Genomic DNA, 24,180 nt, shown 5'->3' with positions numbered 1-24,180 from the left:
CCCGTGCGGTAGACTTGACTCAAGTCCCAATCCCGTTCCATCCCCAGGAAACTACTGTTTAATAGTAGTTTGTGTGATAGCTTAGGGACCTCTCACACGAGAATGGGACTTGAATCAAGTCTAACCGTGCGGCGGCCACGGTTCAGCTAGACTTGATTCAAGTCCCGTTCTCGTCAGACACTAAATAAATTCCGAAAGCTACGACTTGCTAATGCTTATATTCATGCTAAAGGCTTATATTCAAACATAAAAAAACCCAAAAAAAACTAAGTCTCTGAGCCTCTTGAAAACCATGCAATCGGAAAATATTTGTATACCCCTCTCTTATCTCATTACTTGTCAATTGTTGGCAGGTGATCAGCCGTTCGGAATTTTGCTAGGTACCCCAGTAATTAGCAAAGAAATTCCAAAGTAATTCAATCATCCCTAAGCGCCGGCGTAGGATTACTAGAATCAGATGGTTTTCAAATTGAAGCTTGCTAGGTTTTGCCCGCGCAGTTTTTTTTGACAATATTGAGAAAGTTACTGCTTTTATTTTAGGTATTGCACAACAATTATTCCAATTTAAAAGTCTGTGACAGCCAAATGAAACAACGTGGAGACACACTACTACAGTGGTGATGGACATCCAAACAAATTTTATTTTAGAGTTGCTGATGACATGTGTGACAAACCTTTCTCTCTCTCTATTTACAAAGTATAAATAATAATTACATCCCAAATCAGAAACAAAAGAATTTGCAGATAATGAACAGGACCAGACAGGCCTTGAGGATGTTTGGGGCAAAGCTTCTGGAACAGCAGGGACACTTTAATTATATTATATCAACTCATTGTGATCTATCTATCCATCTTCCATTCAGTACATCCCTCCAGAGGAGTTTGGTCCTACTTGTTATACACTTTGTGAAGAATACTGAAAATGCTTAAATTGTGACATAGTACCAACCCAACTTCACACTTAAACATGAGAAATAAAATTGAAGCAATAACATAAACATTTTTAAAGAGATACAAAATTAGTCTGACCAAATAAACAGACCTATACAATTTTGTAAATTCTAATAAAAGCTAAATTGTTATAAATAATATATCTCGTCTATCCTTAGAAACCCAAACAAACGAAAGCAGTAAAACACCCAAAGCCAGCTGTGTGAGAATGAATTGTATCAAAAGTGCCACACATAAAATTATACACACTTAACAGGATTAAATTAACGTTGGATTGGTTAAAAGATTGGATTAGATTAAAGATGATTTATGAAAGACTTCATGCAAGTGATTAAAGGTAAGAGTCCCTGCATTAGAATTATGCCATCTCTTCCCAGCATCCCAGTTTTCCCAGAGTCTTTATAGAGCCTTTAGTTTTAATGTTAGTAAAATTACTGCTTCTGGTGTGCTAAACCATGTAAACCTGATTCCTATTGTGAGCAACTGGTTTCTGTCTTTGAATCAATATAAGGTAGAAACATTGTACTTAACTTAAGGCAAAGCACTGGTACGAAAACCATGCTACCTCCCTTAAATCAAGATAAGGTACAGCAATCAAAGTTAAGGCAAAGCACTGGTACATTGTTGGTAAAACCATGCTACCTCCCTTGAATCAAGATAAGGTACAGCAATCAAAGTTAAGGCAAAGCACTGGTACATTGTTGGTAAAACCATGCTACCTCCCGCCGTTGAACCAAGATAAGGTACAGCAATCAAAGTTAAGGCGAAGCACTGGTACATTGTTGGTAAAACCATGCTACCTCCCTTGAACCAAGATAAGGTACAGCACTGGTTATTTAATTAAGCAATACTGCTGCTAATAGTTCATTGACTCTCAAGAGTCAAGATGAGGTACAATACTGCTAATTCTTTCAAAATTACTTCTTCCAGTATGCTTATTCTCTTAGAATCAAGACTGGTACAGTCGGACATTTTGGCAAAAAAATTGCTTATGGCGTGGATTGTAATATTATTAGAAAATAACACTGGGAAAACCCTATCCAATATTTACTCTTTTAAAAACTAGAATAGAACAATTATAATGGTGTATAGTTCTTTTCACAAAAAATACTACTTTGTTTTTTCTTTTTCTGGACATAGGTTGAAAAAGCACGGATTCCCTAGAAATATTCTTCAGCTCAGCTCAGAATATTCTCAAACTATTTCTATATATCCTCATGGTGTGATGTATGATTATGTAAAACAACTATGGCTCTCTGGTGTAATTCATTGCTTTATGCTTTCCAGCTTTTTAGTATTGATCAAACTTTTTACATATTTTATGCAGTTTCAATTTTAAAATCTTTAAATTTATGAATCTTGAACTGGCAAATTTACAATCAGTACAAGACAGTCGTTGTTCCAACTAAACAGTTATCTGTAACTTTCTTGGTCTTTGAATCCATTGGATGAAGGAGATAATATTGAGGCGCCTCTGATGATGGTTATAGCCAATTCGGAATTGGTAGCAACAGCTATAGCTATCATAATGGCTGGATCGTTAATCCCCAGCCTTGACACTTGTGTCCTTAAGCAAGACACTTAACCATTGCTTTGTCCTTCTGATGGGACGTAAAGCTGTTGGTCCTATGTGTTGTGTAACCCATGTAAAAGATTTATCAAAAAGAGAAGGGGTTCGCCCCGGTGTTCTTGGCTTTGGCTGCTGTATGTGCCGTAGCACCTTCTATTACATTATAAAGTGCTACATAATTGGGTCTCAGAATTCATCACTGCAATAACCTATCTTTCTGTAAATTTGTATATACTCAGCGGCTTGAGTACCTCGTTTAGTAGATACGTGCACTGTATTAGACTTCAATATTATATTATTATTGTGTCATCATGCCTTGAAGTAGAGCATCCTTAGAAATACCATTAGCAACAGTCAATTATAGCCATAGCTGTAGGTGTCAACTCATTGAAAACCAAGTCTACCATCCCAACTTAATTTAGATACCTGTATTTGTATATAATTATAATAACTTTGGCTTTTTACATGCATTATAAAAAGCTTATCTAGTTTTCTCTGTGTAACTGGAATCCGCAATTATCTTTGTGTCAACAAGAAATTGAGAGAATTCAATTTATATTTTTGTGTTCACGAAGTGTTGGAATGGAATAACTTTGGTTTTGGCTATGGCCTCGGACTGCAAAAGCAACGGTAATACTCAAGTCATTGCCAAACCCTCAACGCCTTCGAACACAGCCTTTTAAGACACCCAGCACATCAATTTACAAGATCATACAGCAACAGTTTACCAAGTAGTTATAACTTTTCATTTTTACAAACTAATAAGATTTTCAAACATACATAATAAAAAGGATTTTTTTCAGATTTTTTTTTTTTAAATAAAAATATGCATCATTTTTTTTTAACGAACAGTACGAAGAGTTTTTAATATAATAAAGTACTTTGATTACTTAGTAAACTTTACATTATGTTGGAAACAATTGGTATAAAAAAAAAACTATATAAACTTTTAAAAACTATACATGTAAGGATAAAACAAATAAAAGGAACAGCGATTTTTTGCTGAAATTATACAACTAATAGAACACCGTTCCATAGGCAACACCATGAGAATTACATCTTTACTTCACATTACTTCTTGTCATGCCCAATTGGGGACAATTCGTTTATCATCCATGAAATTATATAACTGGTACTTGAGTAGACTGGTAAATGACAGCGCCTTCTCCCAGTCTAACTGTCTCCTATGCCGCCGTGGCAACAAGATGACACTAACTACGTTGTATCTGGTTGTATTTACAATAATTGACACCGATTTGGAAGACACTTTGCATTTTGATAGTACACCGATACAAATTGACAATTGAAAATATCATCACATGTTTTTCTAAGAGCAATTAAGTCGGGACTTCCTGCAGGCACAAATTGTACATTCCTGCTCAGTGCCCAAAAAACCCATCATACCTTTAATGAAGATTGTAGGGTGTTATTTTGTCATCAGCTTTTGTTATGAAGAAAGGGTCCACATCTCCAAACTCACTCAGCTGTCAGCTGCTATTTCAACTACATTTGATATTATATGCAGAGATTATGGTACAACGTAACCACTTGCCTGCCAGGAAATGACCTGGAAAAAACTCCAAGAGACACTCTTTTAGTAAACAATGTGACATGGTTCATACCGGAGATACATACAATCAATTTCTATATCTATTTCTACATTTGGATCGTTAAAGCGATTGTTATGATCTTCTCCCAATCAAGATATCCCAAATCCAGAAACCAACAGAACGTACATAGAGACAGCCTCTGGCCATCCTCTTAAATGGATATTATTGGTCAGATTATGCTGTCACAAGTGATTCGGTACAAGATACCAACCATCAGGGTCAATTTTCTGAAAACGGAGCGACTTTCCACAAGACCTGAAAGCGTTGTTACATCCTGAGGCTTTCCACACCCTGTCAATACTGACTTAAAACCCTGTGTTGCTAAAAACGTATCCGGTTAATTAACTTCTACACACTACTATTTTTTCCTAAAATAATTGATTGTTTTTTTAAAGGCGTATCCTCCAAACTTATGAGCCTTATCAAGGCATTTCTCCAATAAAATTAATCCCAAATTTACAAATATTTATATCATATCTTAAAAGGCGTTCAAGAAGTACCTTTATCCACATCACAAGCTGCCACATTTAATTAAAACACTGAAAAGACTTGTCCTATAAAACTCATAATTTCTCCTACAACAAAAAGTATCATTAAATAAGTATTTTGTAGATGTATGTACAAGACTTGTTACTATTACACAGTGGCATAATTAAAATAATCATAGAACCTTCCTCTGATCTTGACTTTCCAGTGCTAAACAAGCCTGAAGGTGAGATACAACGCTATAAATAACACATGATAAGTATTGTACTCATACTTAGAAGCTGACATGAGTATAGGGACAAATCCAAAGGGCGTTTGCTTGTACTGGTAAAGTTGAGTTAAATGCTTAAAAAATATTTAAAAAATAAAATGATTTTGGGGGTTGAACAAAGAATTGACTGGAGTGAGATTCGAACCAAGAACCTCCGGATTAACGCGCCTTGTGGTTCATATATGTACGACATGGAAAGCTCTCTGTAATGGGTCTACAGTATGGTTATGGGAGTGTCGTGACAGAGCGGTTAAGAGCACTGAATTTAAACTCTGGTGTTTCTGATCAGCAGAGTTTGGGTTCGAATCCCCAGCCATGACACTTGTGATCTTAAGCAAGACACTTAACCAGACGTGAAGCCGTTGGTCCCATGTGTTGTGTAACGCATGTAAAAGAACCCAGTGCACTAATCGAAAAGAGAAGGGGTTCGCCCCGGTGTTCCTGGATGTGGCTGCTAAATGCGACGTAGTAACTTGTAAACCCTTATAAGGTGCTACATAATTGGGTCTCAAAATTCACAACGTTCAATAACCTCTCTTTCTGTATAAATAATATATCCTAAGCGCGTTGAGTACCTTGTTGGTAGATACATGCGCTATATAAGACTTTGATATTATTATATTATTATTATGTGGATTGAACCCAAACACTTTTTTGTAATCTGGTACATTTGTATCATTTCTATCTGTAAAAACACCCCCTGCCCACAACACCCCATCAACGTAGTCATTGGATTGGCCATTCAACCACTTCTCATCTTTATGCAGTGACCGGTAGAGATGCACTGATGGGCTCATGCTCCTCTGTTATGATGGGCATCTTAGGGAAAGACTGTGTCCGTCGTGTAGGGCTGGCATACTCCGAGGGGGGTATCCATACACCATGGTCCTCTGAGCCGGGTGGGTACAGGCGACGATAGCTATTCGATCTGTCTTGAAATGCCTATGTGAGAGAAAATCATTTCCAGTCAAGTGAATGAGGATCTTAGATTTTTTTGTTTTTGATGTGGTTCAGGTTCAGCACTAATTTTCATAATTATATACATGATATGATGCAACTAAAAGGAACGTTACAAAATTGGTAAGAAACAAAAATCGTGAAGATCACAGATTTACATAAAACTTACACGGTCTAATGATGATGATAGTTGAAAACATCCCTTGAAATATTACTGTCTGAAATGTTATATTTGATGAGAAATAATTAATCTTGTTTCGCAGTGCAGTGCTTTAATAAAGACCAATAAGATACGAGAAAAGTTAGGCTGTATCCGATTTGATGGCTACAGCTCTGGCTACGACTGTTGTTAACGATGTCCAGCGTATACATCAATGCATGATGACATGGTGATCCAGCCCTACATGTAGCCGTAGCTGTAGCTGTAGCTGTAGCAACAAATTTGGACATGGCCTTATTTGAGCCTGTTAGGGCAAAAACTAAATTCTCTGTTAACTTCTGGAAATTTGTTCGTGGGCTTGGGTACAACTTCATTTTATTTACTCTCCTCTAAAACATCTTAAATTTCTTGACTGTCTTTAATAGCACATTACTCTTGAGTTTGTCGGGTAGGCCTACAGTTTGACATTAACTCACCCCATAATGTGTGTCACTGTGAAAGAAATCTTCCTGGCCGGTATCATTGAGTCTTGAGACCGGATCAAAGACAGCGAGGAGGGTGACGATGGGTACTACTATCTTGAATATCTAAGCAATGACAAGAATTGGTAGGATTATTAATCACTCAGTATACGGTTCTTATCATAGAACAGTTAAAGGGTAAAAACAAAATACTCTTTATCCCCTGATGCAATGATTACAGCTATTAAATTATTCAAACAAAATTTGTTCCCACACACCGATGTGTGTAAGCACTGTATACTCGCTGTATATAACAAAAAATATCACAGGCATACTCGGGTGAGATTCGAACCGAAGACCCTTACAATTCTAGAGCAGTGTCTTACTAGCTAGACTACCGAGATTGTCCGGTAGCTAGAGGCAATTCAAATCCTAAGTTTGAAACCTGGTTTGTATCTGAGAACAACCAAAACACGGCCTATCCCGAAATGTTTTACCCTTGTCCCTTCCCAACTTGCAGTGCTTCAACAATAGACAAAACATTCACTGATTTTCCTCCTTTGTTCAAGGAGCCTCAAAGATTGCATCTAATGTAAAACAATAAAAAAAATTAAATATATTTTGTACTACATATATGAGCTATTTTTACTTGTAAATGTACTTGTTCGGCCTGCTTGGCTGCCAGTGCAGTGAATAACTAAACCAGACTAATAATATCCAATCCCAATCAGTGTGTTCATTTAAGAATTTACAGAGCTTCTCAATCAGCAGGTGCTCTTCACTGGTGCCCCCATAATTTTTTTTAACTGGTTTTCAAAGGGTTCTAACTGGCATCATGCCAGCAGACCACTATTAAGAGAGGTCACCGTTCCAAAATACATGTAACCATCAACAAGTCAAAGTTATTTAGGTAAATAGTGGATGACTTGTACATACCATCAACAGAAAGTAGATACAGCTGTACACAACTTGGTTACGGTTCTGATGAAAGCAAAACAGAAAGGAAATGTGAAAACAAATTGGCAATCTTGGGCAATCTTACAGCCTAGATATCACTCTCTACATTAAAGGAAAGAAACCACTGTAGGATATGACTAAGCAAAGCTTAGAGGAAAAGAGAGCTGAGATATTCACAACCCAGAAGGGTGACTCTAGAAGTTTCTTTTTAATTGAAAATTGACAGACTATTAAATGAGATAGCAGGAAATTCCAAAATGAAACTAGGTTGGTGGCTCTTAGTTGATACAAAAGTAAATATCTTGAAATGTAAAGTCATCAAAAATTTAAATAGGAGATGAGATTGTGGTTGTCTGTGTTCAAAGTAACATGAATGACTGTAGAATTGCTGATATGGCTGTGAACAAAGGGATTCAAACACAAGGTGTGAACAAAGGTACAGCTGAACGGATCAACAGCCAATAACAGTGAGATCATGTTGTTGATAAAAACCAGACATTGAAAACTAAATTAATAAAGTATGTATATTTTAAAGCGTTAGAATGAAACATCCCACAACCACATGGGCCCAATTTCATGGCTCTGCCTACCATTGAATCTTTGTTTATGGCCCATAGAATTTGTGCTTTACATGGCATCGTAAGCACAACATTTCACAATGAGCAGAGTCATGAATTTGGGCCAGGGTTAATTGGAATTACAGCTACTATGCCACATCACAAAGACATTGAGCCATAGGCACTTATATAGTTTTTTTCTCATTGTACCATGCAATGTTCCAAATCTTACTTATGTACATGGTGTTGTTACCGCAGACCATACTAGATTTCATCAGTACCATGCCAAGTAAAAAAAAAAAAAAAAAAAAGAAGGGATGAAACTGCTTGAGGTAAGTCCAACACCCACAAACAAGAACAGAACTTGCATTTAAAGCTTACATATATATCTCCACAGCTGTCGTTTACTGCATCTAGTTTAAGACAAATCAAGAAATATAATGTTTTCACTATATTTAACTTATGATTTTAGAATCAATTCCAAAATTACTGGAAACAATTTGAAGCATTAACCACGCTCCATTTGCCTGAATTTTAATGTTGTTTTCCCTGCATGTTTAGTAACAGACCTATTTAAATTGACTTAGTATTCAACCAATGCACAAGCTAGTGTAAGGGGTAAATATGCACATATTGTAGAACAATATTATGTGCCGAAATGTAACACAAAAAAGAAGGCAGAAAAAAACCCCATAAAGAGGCATTCAGTGTGCCTCGGATAAACTTGCAAACTTTGGGTCCAGAATGCTTTAGTTTGGACAAAAAAACCTTGGGTGATCCCTGTGAGTTTTTGCTTTTGAATTTCTCAGCTCAGTGTTGAAATTAATGCGTACAGAATTAAATTATTAAGAAGACTTACTCAATCCCAACATGACGCTATCAAACAGCATTGTTGTCAGGGACGATAATTCAAACGCTACGATGATACTATGAGAGAAAAAAGAAAAGAGACAGTTAACTTACATATGGATAATAACAACAAATAAAAAGGTAATGTCTCAATACAAATTCCAAAATGTACCTGGAATTCAGCATGACTAGTCACAAGAAATTAACTCTACATCATATCTGAATTGACAAAATAACCTGTTCACAAATAGACGCCACTTCTACTGGGATGGAAAAGTGGCCGAGAACAGGGCCAATCATGCCCCAAACGTGGGAGGATCTCCATAAGCGTGGTTTGGTAGGACTGAGATCTCCTAGGCCAGGAAGCTACATTCTCTCCCCAACAGTATTTTGAGCGCGTTTGGTAGCGGGGCCGTAGCATCTATAAGCAGGGCAAAGTCGTAGAGGGATCACCAATGTCGTACAAGCAACGTGGTAGCATCGTGGTGAGAATTCTGTGGTCGTAATAAAAACATGGCACCGTCTGCAACCATTGTTAAGTAGAAACTATCGCTTGATTTAGGTGTAATCAGAGTGGGAGGGAGTCAGCAACCCTTTTGACAGAGAAGCAATACAGTTGTGTAGTCTTTAATTTGCCAAAATACTTGATTTTGGCGGCTTGATAAGTTTTTGAGATTGGGGTGATCGGCATGGACTTTGTAAGGTCGCAGAGCTGAGTGAACAGGTATAAAGGGTTGCTCAGAATATTTGTATACATGCTTCAACGCTATGCATGATAACAACAAGAACCAGCATAGCTAGAGCTTTAGCCACCACTTCATACACAGCCTCACATTCACTGTATTGTTTCAAGCTTAACCCAATACACAGGTATCATAGACTGCCAGAAAGTAACACAAGCAAGATTACTCTTTACTCTTGAAAATTTGATTGCTTTAATTTAAACAGCGATGTGAACCTGCAGCCGATTTCATTAAAAATAGAATTAATTGTATCTCGAGACTCATGATGGGTTCAATGCGTCCTAACGTCTGAACTGTTTCTAAGTCCTAAGATTAATCCTAAGTTAGGAAGAGTTTGGTGAAATCTACGGTTGGCCGTCACTCCACCAACAAGCAAGCATCCCAGGTGCCCATCATATCATACCTCCACAGGTTTCGCTTTTGTTGACGTCTTGCACTCTCCATAGTTGTGACCTCATTCATCTTCTTTGTTATGAGTATTCCAGCCAATAGGAATAGCTGCGTCAAGAAGCATTCAGCAGCTGACATCATTATCCAGTATGGATCTGTAGATCAACAGGTAAAGGCTAACATCAAACTACATATGTATGTTTTGAAGCATTGCATGGCGAGGTATCAATATTTATTTGGTTTGCTGTAACACCATCCATGTGTGTATCTACTTGCCAGGTAGAGTCTGTTCTTTTGAGAACTGTCTTGCTATATTCTACTACCACTAAAATGACTAGAGCAAGCTAGTCCAAACGTTAAGACCAATTTCAGAACTAAATCCACGGTAGTGCAGTTACTACAATCCTACAAGCTAAAGTAGTAGTCCCCGCCAATTTTCTATACCTTCCGTTAAGGTAAAAGTTAAAAAGCAGGACAGTTCTTTTCAGAACTGAGAAGTCTCCTGAACAATCCGATAAATCTACTCTGCGGTAGTAGAATATAGCAAGACAGTTCTCTAAAGAACTCTACCTGGCAGGTAGATACACACATGGTGGTATGTATACATACATACATACAAACATTAACAGGTGCATTGGGTAATCGACAGGAAATCAAACGTAACATCTTTAATAAAACACAGAGCTTCTGTTTCCCATTTCTATACTCACCAAAGCATTCTATTAAAGTGTCTTTAACCAACACAATAGCAACAGTAGCTACTACACTGAAGTAAGACAGGAACAGAATCAGGGCTGGCAAGACTAATCTGTTAAGGTACAAGAATAAAACACCAGAAAGAAGAATTACATGAATTAGTCGGCAAATGTAGCAGTAACAACCAAACTTTGCATGAGGCCTGGCATGAATACTGTCTCTAGCCATCGGGCTAGCTCGGTGTTCTAGTGGTAAGACATCTGCTCTGATGCAAACCTCATGGGGTCGTATCCCACCCAAGTGATTTGCTGTGGAATTCTGTACACAGAACTTGGAAAAGTACTGAGTAAACAGTGCTAAAAGGCAGTGGACACTATTGGTAATTACTCAAAATAATTATTAGCATAAAACCTTTCTTTGTAAAGAGTAATGGGGAGCTGTTGATAGTATAAAACATTGTGAGAATCGGCTACCTCTGAAGTAATGTAGTTTTCAAGAGAGAAGTAATTTTCCACGAATTTGATTTCGAGACCTCAGATTTAGAATATGAAGTCTCAAAATCAAGCATCTCAAAGCACACAACTTCATGTGACAAGGGTGTTTTTTCTTTCATAATTATCTTGCAACTTCGACGACCGATAGAGCTCAAATTTTCACAGGTTTGTTATTTTAAGCATATGTTGAGATACACCAAAAGAGACCTCAGATTTAGAACATGAGGTCTCGAAATCAAGCATCTCAAAGCACACAACTTCATGTGACAAGGGTGTTTTTTCTTTCATAATTATCTCGCAACTTCGACGACCAATTGAGCTCAAATTTTCACAGGTTTGTTATTTTAAGCATATGTTGAGATACACCAAGTGAGAAGACTCGTCTTTGACAATTACCAATAGTGTCCAATATCGTTAATACACATCGGTGTAAGGATAAGAACAAAATGTTGTTCTTTTCTTTTCTTTCTTTTCTTTTTGTTAGTGCTCCATGAGCGTCAGTCATCGTGGATACCTCCGCCTTATAAATTTTCATTATTATTATTATTAAATATGTAAAAATACAAGGTACTCAAAATAGTAACAAGAACCCACAAGTTTCTTTATTCTAGAGCAGAAGTCTAAACCCATAGTAAGAATTGCTAGACCACCCAGCTCTCCAAGTTACACCTAATAGCAGCAGACTTGATGAGGGAAAGTGTTCTTGACTAGAACACTAAGGGAATACCACTACACCATATATCTCTTCTGCTTTCTAATGACGACTAGAGCACATCAAGTTAAAACAACCAGACTCTTTTCAGAGCCACTATCGTAAATAACAATTTAAACATGGTGTGCTTGTAAAATCACAAAGTGAAAAATAGCGTTGCCTCGTATTTTATGACAAATCATGGTACATTTTTACAATACCACGGGAGTGCGGGTTAGGATTGACAAGAAGTCTCTTGGTGAATCACTGCTCATACTCACTGCATACTAAGATGATCTCTTCGGAGTAGTCTAACGGATCGAGACAGGTAGAAGTGACAAACAGTAAGAAGCTGCAACATTTTAAGGTACTCCGCTGCCAACTCTAGTCGTGGGTCATGTATATAAACCCAATGAACAATCCTGTAAAGTCATAGGGGGAAAGAAAAAATGTAAATTTAAGTTTTCTCCCATTACAGTGGTCTACTGGCAAAATGCCAATAAATGTGAGGAACAGTAAAAGTTTGACCCAAGTGGTCAGACTGGCTAGCTCAGAGTTCCAGAGTTTTCTTTTCAGAACTAGAACCACCCCAGTTATTGAGAGATAATCATACATGTATACCGCAAACTTTCTCCATACCGTATGTATTCCCACCATGCAAAGTTTCAAATCCTACTTAGCTCAGAGTTGAAAATCATTTTTTTCCCCCCTTTCCTTTTGCAATTATTTGAAGTGAAAAAGCCGGCTGAACAGTGACACGGCCAGAGTGCCTTGACTCCCACTGGGACTAGCTGATGAAGCCATTTGAACCGCCAGGGTAGTTCATTAAAACTGGGGGCATAGTGCCTTGGTATTCCACTCTGTATAGAGTGTAAAGTTCAATAAGATTCCCCTCCATGACAAAGTCCCACAAAGCTTCTCTGTGTTTAAAAAATGTGTCACACTTCATTTAGACAATAGACCTCCTAGATACCCACTTACAAATAGATTGGAGAGGACCACCAAACAAAACAATTACCCCCCGCCCCCCCCCCCCCCCCCCAAACATTTAGCTTTAGAATTTGAAAACTAAATAATAAATAAAGGGGAAATATTGTGTCCTTACACAATAAGGCATTCTGCTGTAGCAAAGTAAAACACCAATAGTTGATGGTACATTGGCTGCTGTGCTTGATGAAGTCGAACAATCTGTTGTCAAATTAAAAACAAGAAATGAAATAATTGAAGTGATTTTAAGTATTTTTAATTCTGGTAGTGAAGCCAAGGACTCTCAAATGAGTAAACTAACGTGTAATCACCATACTAGCAAAGAACCTTAATGGAGAAAAGACGCGGAAGGCTGGCTTTTCCAAACAGAAATTACACAGTATGAAATTCCATGTCATTGACAATCTAATTGTATACTACCTTTATAGGTAACTCAAAGACATTTACATCAACAATGAAAAGAGACTAAACTTCCTTCTTGATGTTTTCTCTGAACTTGTGCTTGCAAGTTGTCTGGTTTGACATGCAAGACTATTTTGGGCTATTATACACATATTGACTGGCAATGAGGTAACTAGTGTACGTCTATTCCCCTAAGGGACTTTGAGTGACCAGAAAAGGGACGGTGTTTCAGCCAAGCAGAATACAGAACAAGCAAGAGGTGGGTTATTACATAAATTATGCCCAAATCCGTTTCTGTTGCAACTTATTCATTGTCATTACATTGAATAAACCAGTGAATGAATGGCCTTTATGTCTAGATACATTGTAGCTGGGAAAATACATATTCCATTATATGTTGGATAAATTTTCTTTTTGTACCCCTTCCCCTAAATTTCAAACTCAAATTGATAAACCTACAATAATGAGCTTTCAATAATACTTGATACAATTTATAAATGGGAGACTTTTGAGGACTCTACAATATAAGTGGCAGCAGCTTTACCAGGTACATCCATTGTTCTCATAAGTAGCCACTTTCTCAAAAACTTGCACAAATTGGAGAATTACCTAATATGTCTGCTGGCACCTACCATCCCCCAAAAGCCTGCCTGATTGCACTTTTTAGCAAACTGCTCAAACCGTAAATGCAAGATGCCAAATTATGGCAGTTTTCCCCAATCCAGCCCAAGCAGTGTCCACCAGGATCATGATCTTAAGAGTTGTAGTTAAGAATAATACTTTACCCTGTATAGACACATAATGGTCAGCATCCCAGCAAACACAGATAGGATGCCATTTCTGCAACAAAAAAGACAACAAGTGAAATTGGGCTTTTGCTTTTAAAATCAATCATGCCGTTAGTTCCAAAGGTTGTTTGTTCAACTTAAACGAAACACGTAAATTTTCTAGAATATTTAGCTCACTAGGGTATGTAATTGTGTAGAAAGCCTTGAAAACTATACCTTAAAGACACTGGACACTATTGGTAATTGTCAGAGATCAGTCTTCTCGTTTGGTGCATCTCAACATATGCATAAAATAACAAACCTGTGAAAATTTGAGCTCAATCGGTCATCGAAGTTGTGAGATAATAATGAAAAAAAAAACACCCTTGTCACTCGAAGGTGTGTGGTTTCAGATGCTTCATTTCGAGACCTCAAATTCTAAATCTGAGATCTCAAAATCAAATTCGTATGCATAAAATAACAGACCTGTGAAAAATTGAGCTCAATTGGTCGTTGAAGTTGCGAGATAATATTGAAAGAAAAAACACCCTTGTCACATTAAGCTGTATGAATCTGAGGTCTCGAAATCAAATTCGTGGAAAATTACTTCTTTCTCAAAAACTATGTTACTTCAGAGGGAGCTGTTTCTCACAATGTTTTTTACTATCAACGAGTAATGTGGAGAGCCACATTACTCGTCACCAAGTAAGGTTTTATGCTAATAATTATTTTGAGTAATTACCAACAAGGTCCACTGCCTTTAAAGCCAGTGAACACTTTCGGTAAACAGTATTGTCCAAGGCCACACTTCGTGTATCACAATTTATATATAAAATAACAACCATGTGAAAATTTAGGCTCAATCGGTCATCGGAGTCGCGAGAAAATAACAGGAAAACCCATCCTTGTTTCTGCACGTTTCCCCGTGTCATGACATGTGTTTATTATAAATCCGTAATTCTCGATGTCGAGAATTGATAATTGTTTTAATGTTTTCTCAAAAAGTAAGGCATTTCATGGAATAATATTTCAAGAGAAGTCTTTTACCATTACCTTCTGTAAACCCTGTAAGTTATTTGTAAATCTGTGAATTTTTTAATTTTTTTTTCTGTTCCGAAAGTGTATTAATGGCTTTAAAACAAATGAACACCAGTAAACGTGACACTAAAGCAATAAATATTCAAAGTTGACTTCCCCTTTGTCTTGGTGGCTAACCAGACTGTTAAACAGGAAACAAGAACAGCTCAAATACAGTTTGAAGATAGCTCTGGAAGCCTTTCACTTCCATATGTTCGAGGTATGAGGGTTTGTTTCTCAAGAAACATTTTAGAGATCTATAATTAAAGCTACTAATCTCACCAGGTTAAAATTCCAATCCATGGCTGCCCATGGCTCCATACATTTTTGGCAGTGGAATTTGATCATCAGATATTCTTTATTAATTTTTTGTTTTCTCTCAGCATTAAAGACAGTGGACACTATTGGTAATTGTAAAAAGACCAGTCTTCTCACTTGGTGTATCTCAACATGCATAAAACAACAAACCTGTGAAAATTTGAGCTTGATTGGTTGTCGAAGTTGTGAGAATGAAAGAAAAAACACCCTAGTCACACGTACATGTAGTTGTTTGCTTTTAGATGCTTGATTTCGAGACCTCACGTTCTAAATCTGAGGTGTCGAAATCAAATCCGTGGAAAATTACTTCTTTCTTGAAAACTTTGTCACTTCAGAGGGAGCCATTTCTCAGAATGTTTTAAATACTATCAACCTCTCCCCATTACTTGTTACCAAGTAAGGTTTTATGCTAATAATTATTTTGAGTAATTACCAATAGTGTCCACTGCCTTTAAAAGGTTTCCTTTTTGTTCATTCTCTCAAACTTCAGGTGACTCTTACTTCAGATTTAAACTTGTCCAATCATTTAGATTTACCCAAGATCACAAATGGTAATTCCCAATGCCAAAAGGAAAACCCTGATTAATTTCATCTCCAGCCATTATATAGTCCTAACTAATGTGATTGAGTAACACTAACATATTGTTATGAGACACCAAAACATTAATGACATTCCAATGTTTCCTTTCAAAAGCTAAAATACATGTATGCCATCAGACATTTTGATCAGTGTTTTTTCAGTCCCTGTACATGTAGTTTTCAAGAAGCACTCCGAAACTGAAACAACATGAACAGAGCTATTGAACAATAGATCAAAGGTAACGCGATGGAACATTAAGATTGAACATTTTCCTAAAATATGCCATCAGATATTTTGTTCAGTGTTTTTTCAGTCCTTGTACATGTAGTTTTCAAGAAGCACTCCAAAACTGAAACAACATGAACAGAGCTATTGAACAATAGATCAAAGGTACAATGTAACACAATGGAAAATAAAGATTCAACATTTTCCTAAGGCTCACTGTACCCATTAAGAGCAAGAAAATAAGTTGCTTTAGAAACTGAATAAGGTGGAATCAGGTGGGTTTTCAATTCTATGGACCCTCCTTTAAATCCCACCTCAGGCTGGAGTCTTGCATTGTGGATTGAGGCTTCAGTGAGTCCCTACTGGATTGCAGGGGTAACTCCATTATTTTGGGGTTTCCCCATTGGAGTTTCCCTCCCACATCCAAAACTGAAAATGTTTTCATCATCTCTTTGAAATCCTGTAATGGGCTGTTGACACGTGTGTATTGTCTCATAACAAAACATCCTTAAAAAAAGGTCTCTTAAAAATCCCAAATCTTGCTTATTCCTGTTCTTGGAAATTGCCTGATTTTGGTAGAATTGGGACTGTCTTGACTAAGGGCCCAAATATTAAATCACTAAGCCAGGCATACATGTTACCCTTAACAAATGTTACAATTTATGCTTTTGTTCTAATTTAACACTCACAGCTTTCCGTACGACTTATTCACTCATTGTTGTTTATATTGTTATACACCCTCCCCAGGGTTATGGGGTTTGTTGCAGTTTTGGAATAAAACACAATACAATTAACCCCAAACAACCCTTTAAATCAAAGCAATCGCCAACCTTGGTACAATCAAGGATTGCATTTTGCAGGGCTTTATGAACACTGCTTTTACAGTGTTATCCAGTATGTGAAACCAAATGTGACAGAGAGAGACAATAAGATTATGAACATTATAATGATGATACAATGATGACACTGTAAGACTTATTTTCCACTAATATCACCATACATGCATTGTGTCTCTTAAATTTGCCAACAGTTTGTTTTGCAAAGGCCCCATCAGTCCTGTCACTTTGAATCCCTTTTAATCCCTTTTCATGGTAGGGGGTTATCTTGTTTTTTCTTCTGTTTTAAGCTCAGTGTAAACAAACTGATAACAGAACGGGAAGGTAATTTTGAAATGAAATTAGAATTGCAACTGGCTCAAATTTGAAGATAATCTCCTCAAGAGCACTAAGAATGAAACTTGAGGTAATGACACAAAGGTTGCTTTAGCTCGTTCACAAAGCACTACAACCTTACAAAGATCATGCCAATCACCCCGATCCCCAAAAAATTATCAAGTTGGGGTAAGATCCCCGTCAAATCCAGCAATTTGGCAATTGAAGACTCCGCCCAACTTTACTGCTTCTACGTAAAAAGTGTTTCTGACTCCCTGCCACTACCATTACTGACGATTATACAAAGACCAAGTGGTTTTCTAATTCAAAATGGTTGCCAGCGGTGCTGTGTTTTTATTACGACGGAGATCTCACGACGATGCTACCACGCTGCTTGTACGATAATGGCGTTCCCACTATGACTTTGCCCCGCTCATTGTTGGCTACGACCTGGCTACGCTTATTTTGAACATGTTCAAAATAAGCGTGGGGAGAGCTTGCAGCTTCGACCAAGGAGATCGATCCCACCTCGACCAAACCACGCTCATGGAGATCCTCCCATGTTTGGCCCACGATTGGTCCGCAATTGGCCATGCTCTCGGCCAATTTTCCGTCGTAGTAGAAGTGGGGTCTATGAGTGAACCGGGTATTAACAATAATTACAGGCCCAATTCTTCATGTATTCAATTGCCTAAGTGAAGGATTTGAGCTGGTAGGCAACCATTGCTTTTTTGCAAAAAGAAGAGAAAATGGAAGACTTTGGGAGAACAAAGGTGTATTTCAAGGTAACAAAGTTGTAATTTGGGAAACAAAATGAGAGAGGAAACAAGTAAAGTAGGAAAAAAGTATTACGAGGGAATAAAATAGACTTATTTACTCTGTTCCACTATAAGCACTCAACATGGTTTCTCAAACTCTCTGAAATAAAATCTTACATTTGACGTTTCATAATTATTTACAACATTTGTCCATAGTTTGAATAAAGTCTTTTTTTGTCAAAAACTCAGGATTAATTGTAAAAAATATGTACCAGTTGGAGCGGAATAACTTGTATACAGCTTGAAGTAAAACTAACTACATTTGTACATACGAAGATCACATGGTTTATCTGAACCAATATCTGGTCTCAAGGATAAACCATGTTAAAAATAAGTAAATTCTCACCTAATCAAGAAAGCTGTTTTGTAAACAACTCAATCCATAAATCTGCTTACAAGTAGATATAAAACATGCTACAAGTACCAACATTTTTGAAACGTAAATTCACTCCCTTTAACAAAAGACTAACTTTGCTTCACTAAAGTTCTGTACTCAAGGGCTTTTTTTACATGAAATTTATGTAAGTTTTTCTTGTGACGAGTGCATTTTGTCATTAATCATTCTGTACTTGTGTAACTAATCACTCATTCGTATCCAAAAAGCCATACCCAGTTCATCAGATTGACCTTCTCTATTCAGTATAATAATGAAAATGTAACAACACAAAAGAAATTGCAAGTTGAAGGTAAATCCACTATGCCTCACTGATTATCAACACTGTCAACCAGCTGGTCCTGTTCTTAACTGTATAGTGGAATGCATTGTGCTTTTTTTTCTTTACTACATTATACAATCAACAATATTTGGCCCAGTTTGATGGCTCTGCTTTAAAAATTAGTATCGCAATTCCCCGCTAACTGTTGTAACTGTTGTAAAAATAAACATGCATACCAATATTAAGTGTCGGTAACAGCAGTTTCTGTGCACAGTGCTATAAACAAAGAATGCCTTGTAGAGTGGAGTATATGAATGCCCACTGCCAAAAATTATATCTAACCAGGGACATACATGTAGACTTGACATTTATGTCATTGCATTAAGCAACTCTTTTGATGCAATGATATACCAAAGAAGATAAAGAAAATTTCTAAAATTTCAAATTTATGTAAACAAAGTATTTGTGTAACAAAATGGTGACCACCGTTAACCTCACTTTTAAATGCTTTCTGGTGAGACTAAACAAACTATTAAGACAAAGCAAATACAGCAGCAAGAGCGTCAAGGCAAAATGGAGGTAGCGAGTTGAGCATGCAAAGCTTCATTGTACAGGATTGTTCCATTATTCTAGAATGTCCAGATGGGTGTTTATGATTGCTCAAAAGATCTCCATGGTCAAACAAACCAAATTAGCTGTCCCATCCAAACCAAATCGCTGCTATACTGTGTGATACAGCATGTGTTGCAGGAAAAAGAAATGCTGATCCTGCCTGCACACATTACTTATGCATATAACTCTTGTCTTCGGACTCTGGACCCTAGGATCCCCATGCCTGCCACAAACAAAACCCACACTACTGTTGAAATCAATGGTTGACCCAAGAGTTGAATTCATGGATGGCTGTTCTTAAGAAATTAAGTCCTGCTTTCAAAGGATTTTAACAGCATTTTTCTTATCCGAGTCTGTCTCAAATCATCAAGAAATGGATCGCAGATTAAGTCATCAGAACATACGTAGAGCAAGGACCACAATTTGTTTGAACTTATCGTGTACAGGGCCTCATTGTTGTGAACTGAATTAACATTTAAGAAAGAAGTAATTTCTCACAAAAATATTTGAATTGAATTAGAGACCTCAACTGAGGTCTCGAATTCTAGGCATCTGAAACTGAAAGCACACAACTTATCCTTTCTTTATCCTCTCCAACTTCGACGAACAATTGAGTTCCATTTTCCAAAGGTTTATTATTTTATGCATAATATTATACGTTGAGATACACCAAGTGAGAAGACGGGTCTTTGACAATTACCAGGTGTCAAGTGCCTTTAAAAGCATATTGTGTAAAGTACGGGAAATCCTGTAATTGGCAGATATGGACAAAGTATAATGTTTACACCAAGTAAATTACATGCAGTCCATTTATGGACTTACAGTACACAGTACACATTGTATAGTGTAGACCTTTATGTAAAATAACTGTGTAAGGTGTACACTTAAATTAACATTTTAAACAACATGTTGTGATTACAGGGGCTGTGTTGTCATGATCAAAGCAGCCTGTCTGTACATGGAACTATGAACTCTTACTAATGCATGTGAGCGTATGAAAATCAATGGAGAGTGTGTGCAAGCAGTAGACTGGGTGAGAGTTTACAATTCAATGTATTACAGTCCTGCTTTGGATGAAATGACAACACAGCCCGTTTTAAGGGGATAAGCATTACCTGGTACACGCAACAACATCAAAGTCACAGAAACAACCCTGGCGGACAATGTCGATGTCTGGCATGCTGGTGGAGTTACCTGGTTGGGCAGGCACCAGTACCTCAGGCACTACCTCAACAGGCACTATGGTGGTCCAGGCCATAATTTAGGAAGATGTCTTCACATTGTTGAAGACATGCAGTATTGGGCACTTTCTACCTTCTCTTGGGCAATGATAGATGTACAAGGGTTGGTTTCGATGTGATCTGTAAAACAAGAATGTTAAAATAAAGAAACAGAAATAAGTTAGAAGCTTGCAGGCCGGTGAAAATGAAACAAAAACAGTGTTTAAAGAGTCATGTACTTTTTCCAAACAAAAAACAGAATGTCCACAGATTTACATCAAACTTACACAGTTCAAAGATTTATGATAGTAGAAAGCTTCTAATTTTATTAACTGAGGTGCTGTAGTTTTTACGAAATGAGTAAAACAAAAAACATTTGTCTCAGTTTTAGCATGTAAAAACGTATTAACCAGTTATGCTATGGTTTTGGTATAATATCATAACTGGTTAATGGGGTTTTACAAGCTAAAATAATTTTCATCTCATGAGTCGAAAATTATTTTGTGACTTGTTTTACTCATTTCTCAAAACCTCAGCTAGTAATATTTGAAGTGAAGCTTTCCACTTAGCCTTGCTCAAGGCAGTCGCATTATTCGCTCCGAAAAGACGCAGCTGTAACCCCACCCGCCGTATACCCTGTGCATGGTGTGTGCAATCACACCGAATGACCAACCCGTATACACACTGTCACATCGCATGAATACTGTTCACACAAGTCATCGCACTCGTACACCACTAACCGCATGCGGAGGCCGTCAGGCCGACAGCCTTGTCGGATCTGTATCTTCCCGTTTTAATGTGTTGTATTGAAAAAGTTCCAATAGTGGACGAAATTGGGGGGGCTCGAGGATATGCTAGTATGCAGCTCATGAATATGTGTATCGTTCGTCAGACCTATCAGACAACACAGGATGTGAGGCAAATGAATTATTCATTTTGACGTCCAATCACGCACTTCCCTTATCACGACCTTTGGACCCTATCATGCGTCCGTGGTGGTGGTGTGTGAGGTAAACATGTCTCGTCTTTCGCGGGCATTATGGTAATGAGCTGACCGTGGGAACTCTTCGCTTATTATAGTAATGAGGTCAGTGGCTTCAACACAGATCCTACAAGGCTGTCGGCCTGACGGCCTCCGCATGCGGATAGTGTACGGGGGCATCGTGTCGTGCGATGTTACGCACAGTGAATACGGGTGGGTTTTACGCACAGTGAATACGGGTGGGTTTTTATACAGCGGCGGTCTTTTTTCGGAGTGAATAATTCGACTGCCTTGAGCAAGGCTACTTTCCACTATCATTATCTTCAAACCCTGTAAGCTTAATGTAAATCTGTGGACATTTTGAACAAGTTTAATGTAAATCTGTGGACATTTTGAAAAAATACCCGAATCCTTTAAAATAATTTTTTTTTTTTTTTAAATGCAACAACAATCGGTTCATGAAAAGTGATAATTTCCAGCAACTTTTAGGTTTAAACGGTTGCAAATGGCAACTTTTACAATGGATGAAACAATTACACTTAGTAAATGTAAATCCAAGAAAATACAAATTAAAAGGACATGTGATACATGTCAGAAAATGTGTGTGGAACCCTGGTTGTAATAATATTTTAACCAGAATGGATCCTCTTGAGGGCTGTGATTTGTGATGATGTATTTTGTAACAAAGTCCCTTTCATGGAATGGTTTGTCATGCATTGACAAAGGAAACCAAAGTTAAAGGAACACGTTGCCTTTGATCGGTCGAGTTGGTCTTTAAAAAAGCGTGTGTAAGTGTTTGTTATCAAATTGCATATGATTAGAAAGATGTTGTAAAAGTAGAATACAATGATCCACACAAAATAGGCTGGTGCCGAGTTTGTTTGGTGCCGAGTTTGTTGGACCAAAACAGGCCGGTGCCGTTTGTTTGGTGCCGACATTCTTGGTGCCGAGTGGGTGCCGAGTTTGCGAGGTGCCGAGTTTGCGAAGTGCCGAGTTTGCTGGTGCCGAGTTTGCAAGGTGCCGAAGTGTCCGGTACCCGTATGAACCGAAACAGGTCAACTCGTACCCAAGTCAACTCGTACCCAAGTCAACTCGTACCCAAGTCAACTCGTACCCAAAATATTGTACCCAAGTCAACTCGTACCAAAGTCAACTCGTACCTAGGTCAACTCGTACCCAAGTCAACTCGTACCGTACAACGTACATTGTATGCCGAAACGGAGAATTTCCGTGCGGCGTGATTTTGTAAGCGATAGGAAATAAAAATGATATTCTACCATCATATGGAGCTCACTTTTATTAATAATAATCTCACGAATTTCGTTTTTAATGTTTGTTCATCTCATTTCTGCCTTTTTTCCGCTAGGATATTCATTCAGATTCATTGTGGTTTCTTTTAAATTCCCGTGTTGAAGGGTCGCCGTGAAAGGCGTTGAGCAGATCAGATGCACACTAGTTCTTCGTATCAAGGAGGTATAAATATTTCGACCTCCATGTTCATATGAGACCAATTATTTTCAATGAAAAAATATACTATGTATAAAACGCAACCCTTCATGTTTACCTTGGTGTTTTTCCTGTTAAAGTGTTCCCAAAAGAAAATTTCATGGTAAGAATTCATTCAATTCATTCATTTGCGTTATGTTCTGATTATCGTTTTCCGATTCAAACAAGTACATTTTAACAAATATACTGTTCCACTTTTTCCAACCAAAACACTTTGCGTAAATTCTTATTATCTTTTTCCGAATAAAAAAACCCCAAAAATTCATTCTAACAAGCCTATATTAAAAAAAAAGTTCTCTGATTAATTTTCCCCACCGATAGTAAAAAAAAAACTGCAACATGAAAAAAAAACAAGAAAACAAAATCATTGCAACAATGACTAGCTAAATGTATGATTAACAATATAAATAAATAAATTAAACTACAATATTTAAACATTTATTTGGGTGCGAGTTGACTTGGGTACGAGTTGACTTGGGTACGAGTTGACTCGGGTACAAGTTGACCTGGGTACGAGTTGACTTGGGTACGAGTTGACTTGGGTACGAGTTGACTTGGGTACGAGTTGACTTGGGTACTTACGAGATGACCCGAATTCGTATGAACAGTTCCTACTTCTCTAGAAACTATGAGGTTTATTATAATATTAATAGTTTTTATAACAGAAGTATAGTTCCTACCTAAAAATCAGCACACAGACCCACTCTCACAATCAGACAATGGTGCACAAAACACAGTCAGCATTCAGCTCAGCAGCAGTAGCAAGATAGGGTTGCAGGAGGGCCTTTCCACTGCACTGCACTGCGTGCGATGAGTGAAATCATCTAATTCTTCTGCCAACGACGTTTCTTGAACCAGATTGAACAGAGAAAGTCGTCTAAACCACGGAGGTGCAGACACCAATGTAGGCTACCTTCGTGTAACTAGGTTGTTGTGCTCTGTTTTGTTGTTATTTGCCCTACATGTATCTTTTTAACTATAATTTTAGAGCTACGTTCGGAAAAACACAGTGACGCATGTTTTGATCGTGTGTTTA

The 24,180-nt window shown here is 37.5% G+C and overlaps 1 protein-coding gene across 1 annotated transcript; it reads right to left on the bottom strand.

The window, feature by feature from the left end:
• Nucleotides 1-610: 610 nt before the first annotated feature.
• Nucleotides 611-24,180, bottom strand: LOC139940162 (uncharacterized). Its single transcript, XM_071936450.1, has 12 exons — nt 23,825-24,180; nt 20,552-20,797; nt 14,018-14,072; nt 12,949-13,031; nt 12,125-12,265; nt 10,673-10,770; nt 9,976-10,117; nt 8,840-8,907; nt 8,362-8,393; nt 7,403-7,447; nt 6,482-6,592; nt 611-5,830 (listed from the first exon to the last, which is right to left on the bottom strand). Exons 2-12 carry the CDS (start codon nt 20,692-20,694, stop codon nt 5,648-5,650), a joined length of 1,101 nt encoding a protein of 366 aa, XP_071792551.1. The 5' UTR covers nt 20,695-20,797; nt 23,825-24,180; the 3' UTR covers nt 611-5,647.

Source organism: Asterias amurensis, chromosome 7 (genome assembly GCF_032118995.1).
Source record: "Asterias amurensis chromosome 7, ASM3211899v1".
NCBI classification, from domain to species: domain Eukaryota; kingdom Metazoa; phylum Echinodermata; class Asteroidea; order Forcipulatida; family Asteriidae; genus Asterias; species Asterias amurensis.
This window is presented reverse-complemented; position numbering and strand designations above follow the sequence as displayed.

What these genes read in the sequence shown, in the direction of transcription:
- LOC139940162 (XM_071936450.1), bottom strand. Translation starts at nt 20,694, where the DNA reads ATGGCCTGGACCACCATAGTGCCTGTTGAGGTAGTGCCTGAGGTACTG. An exon ending in CCATTATGTGTCTATACAGG is followed by an intron (nt 13,032 to 14,017) that starts GTAAAGTATTAT and finishes ATTTGACAACAG; the next exon opens with ATTGTTCGACTTCATCAAGC. An exon ending in AGAGATCATCTTAGTATGCA is followed by an intron (nt 10,771 to 12,124) that starts GTGAGTATGAGC and finishes GTACCTTAACAG; the next exon opens with ATTAGTCTTGCCAGCCCTGA.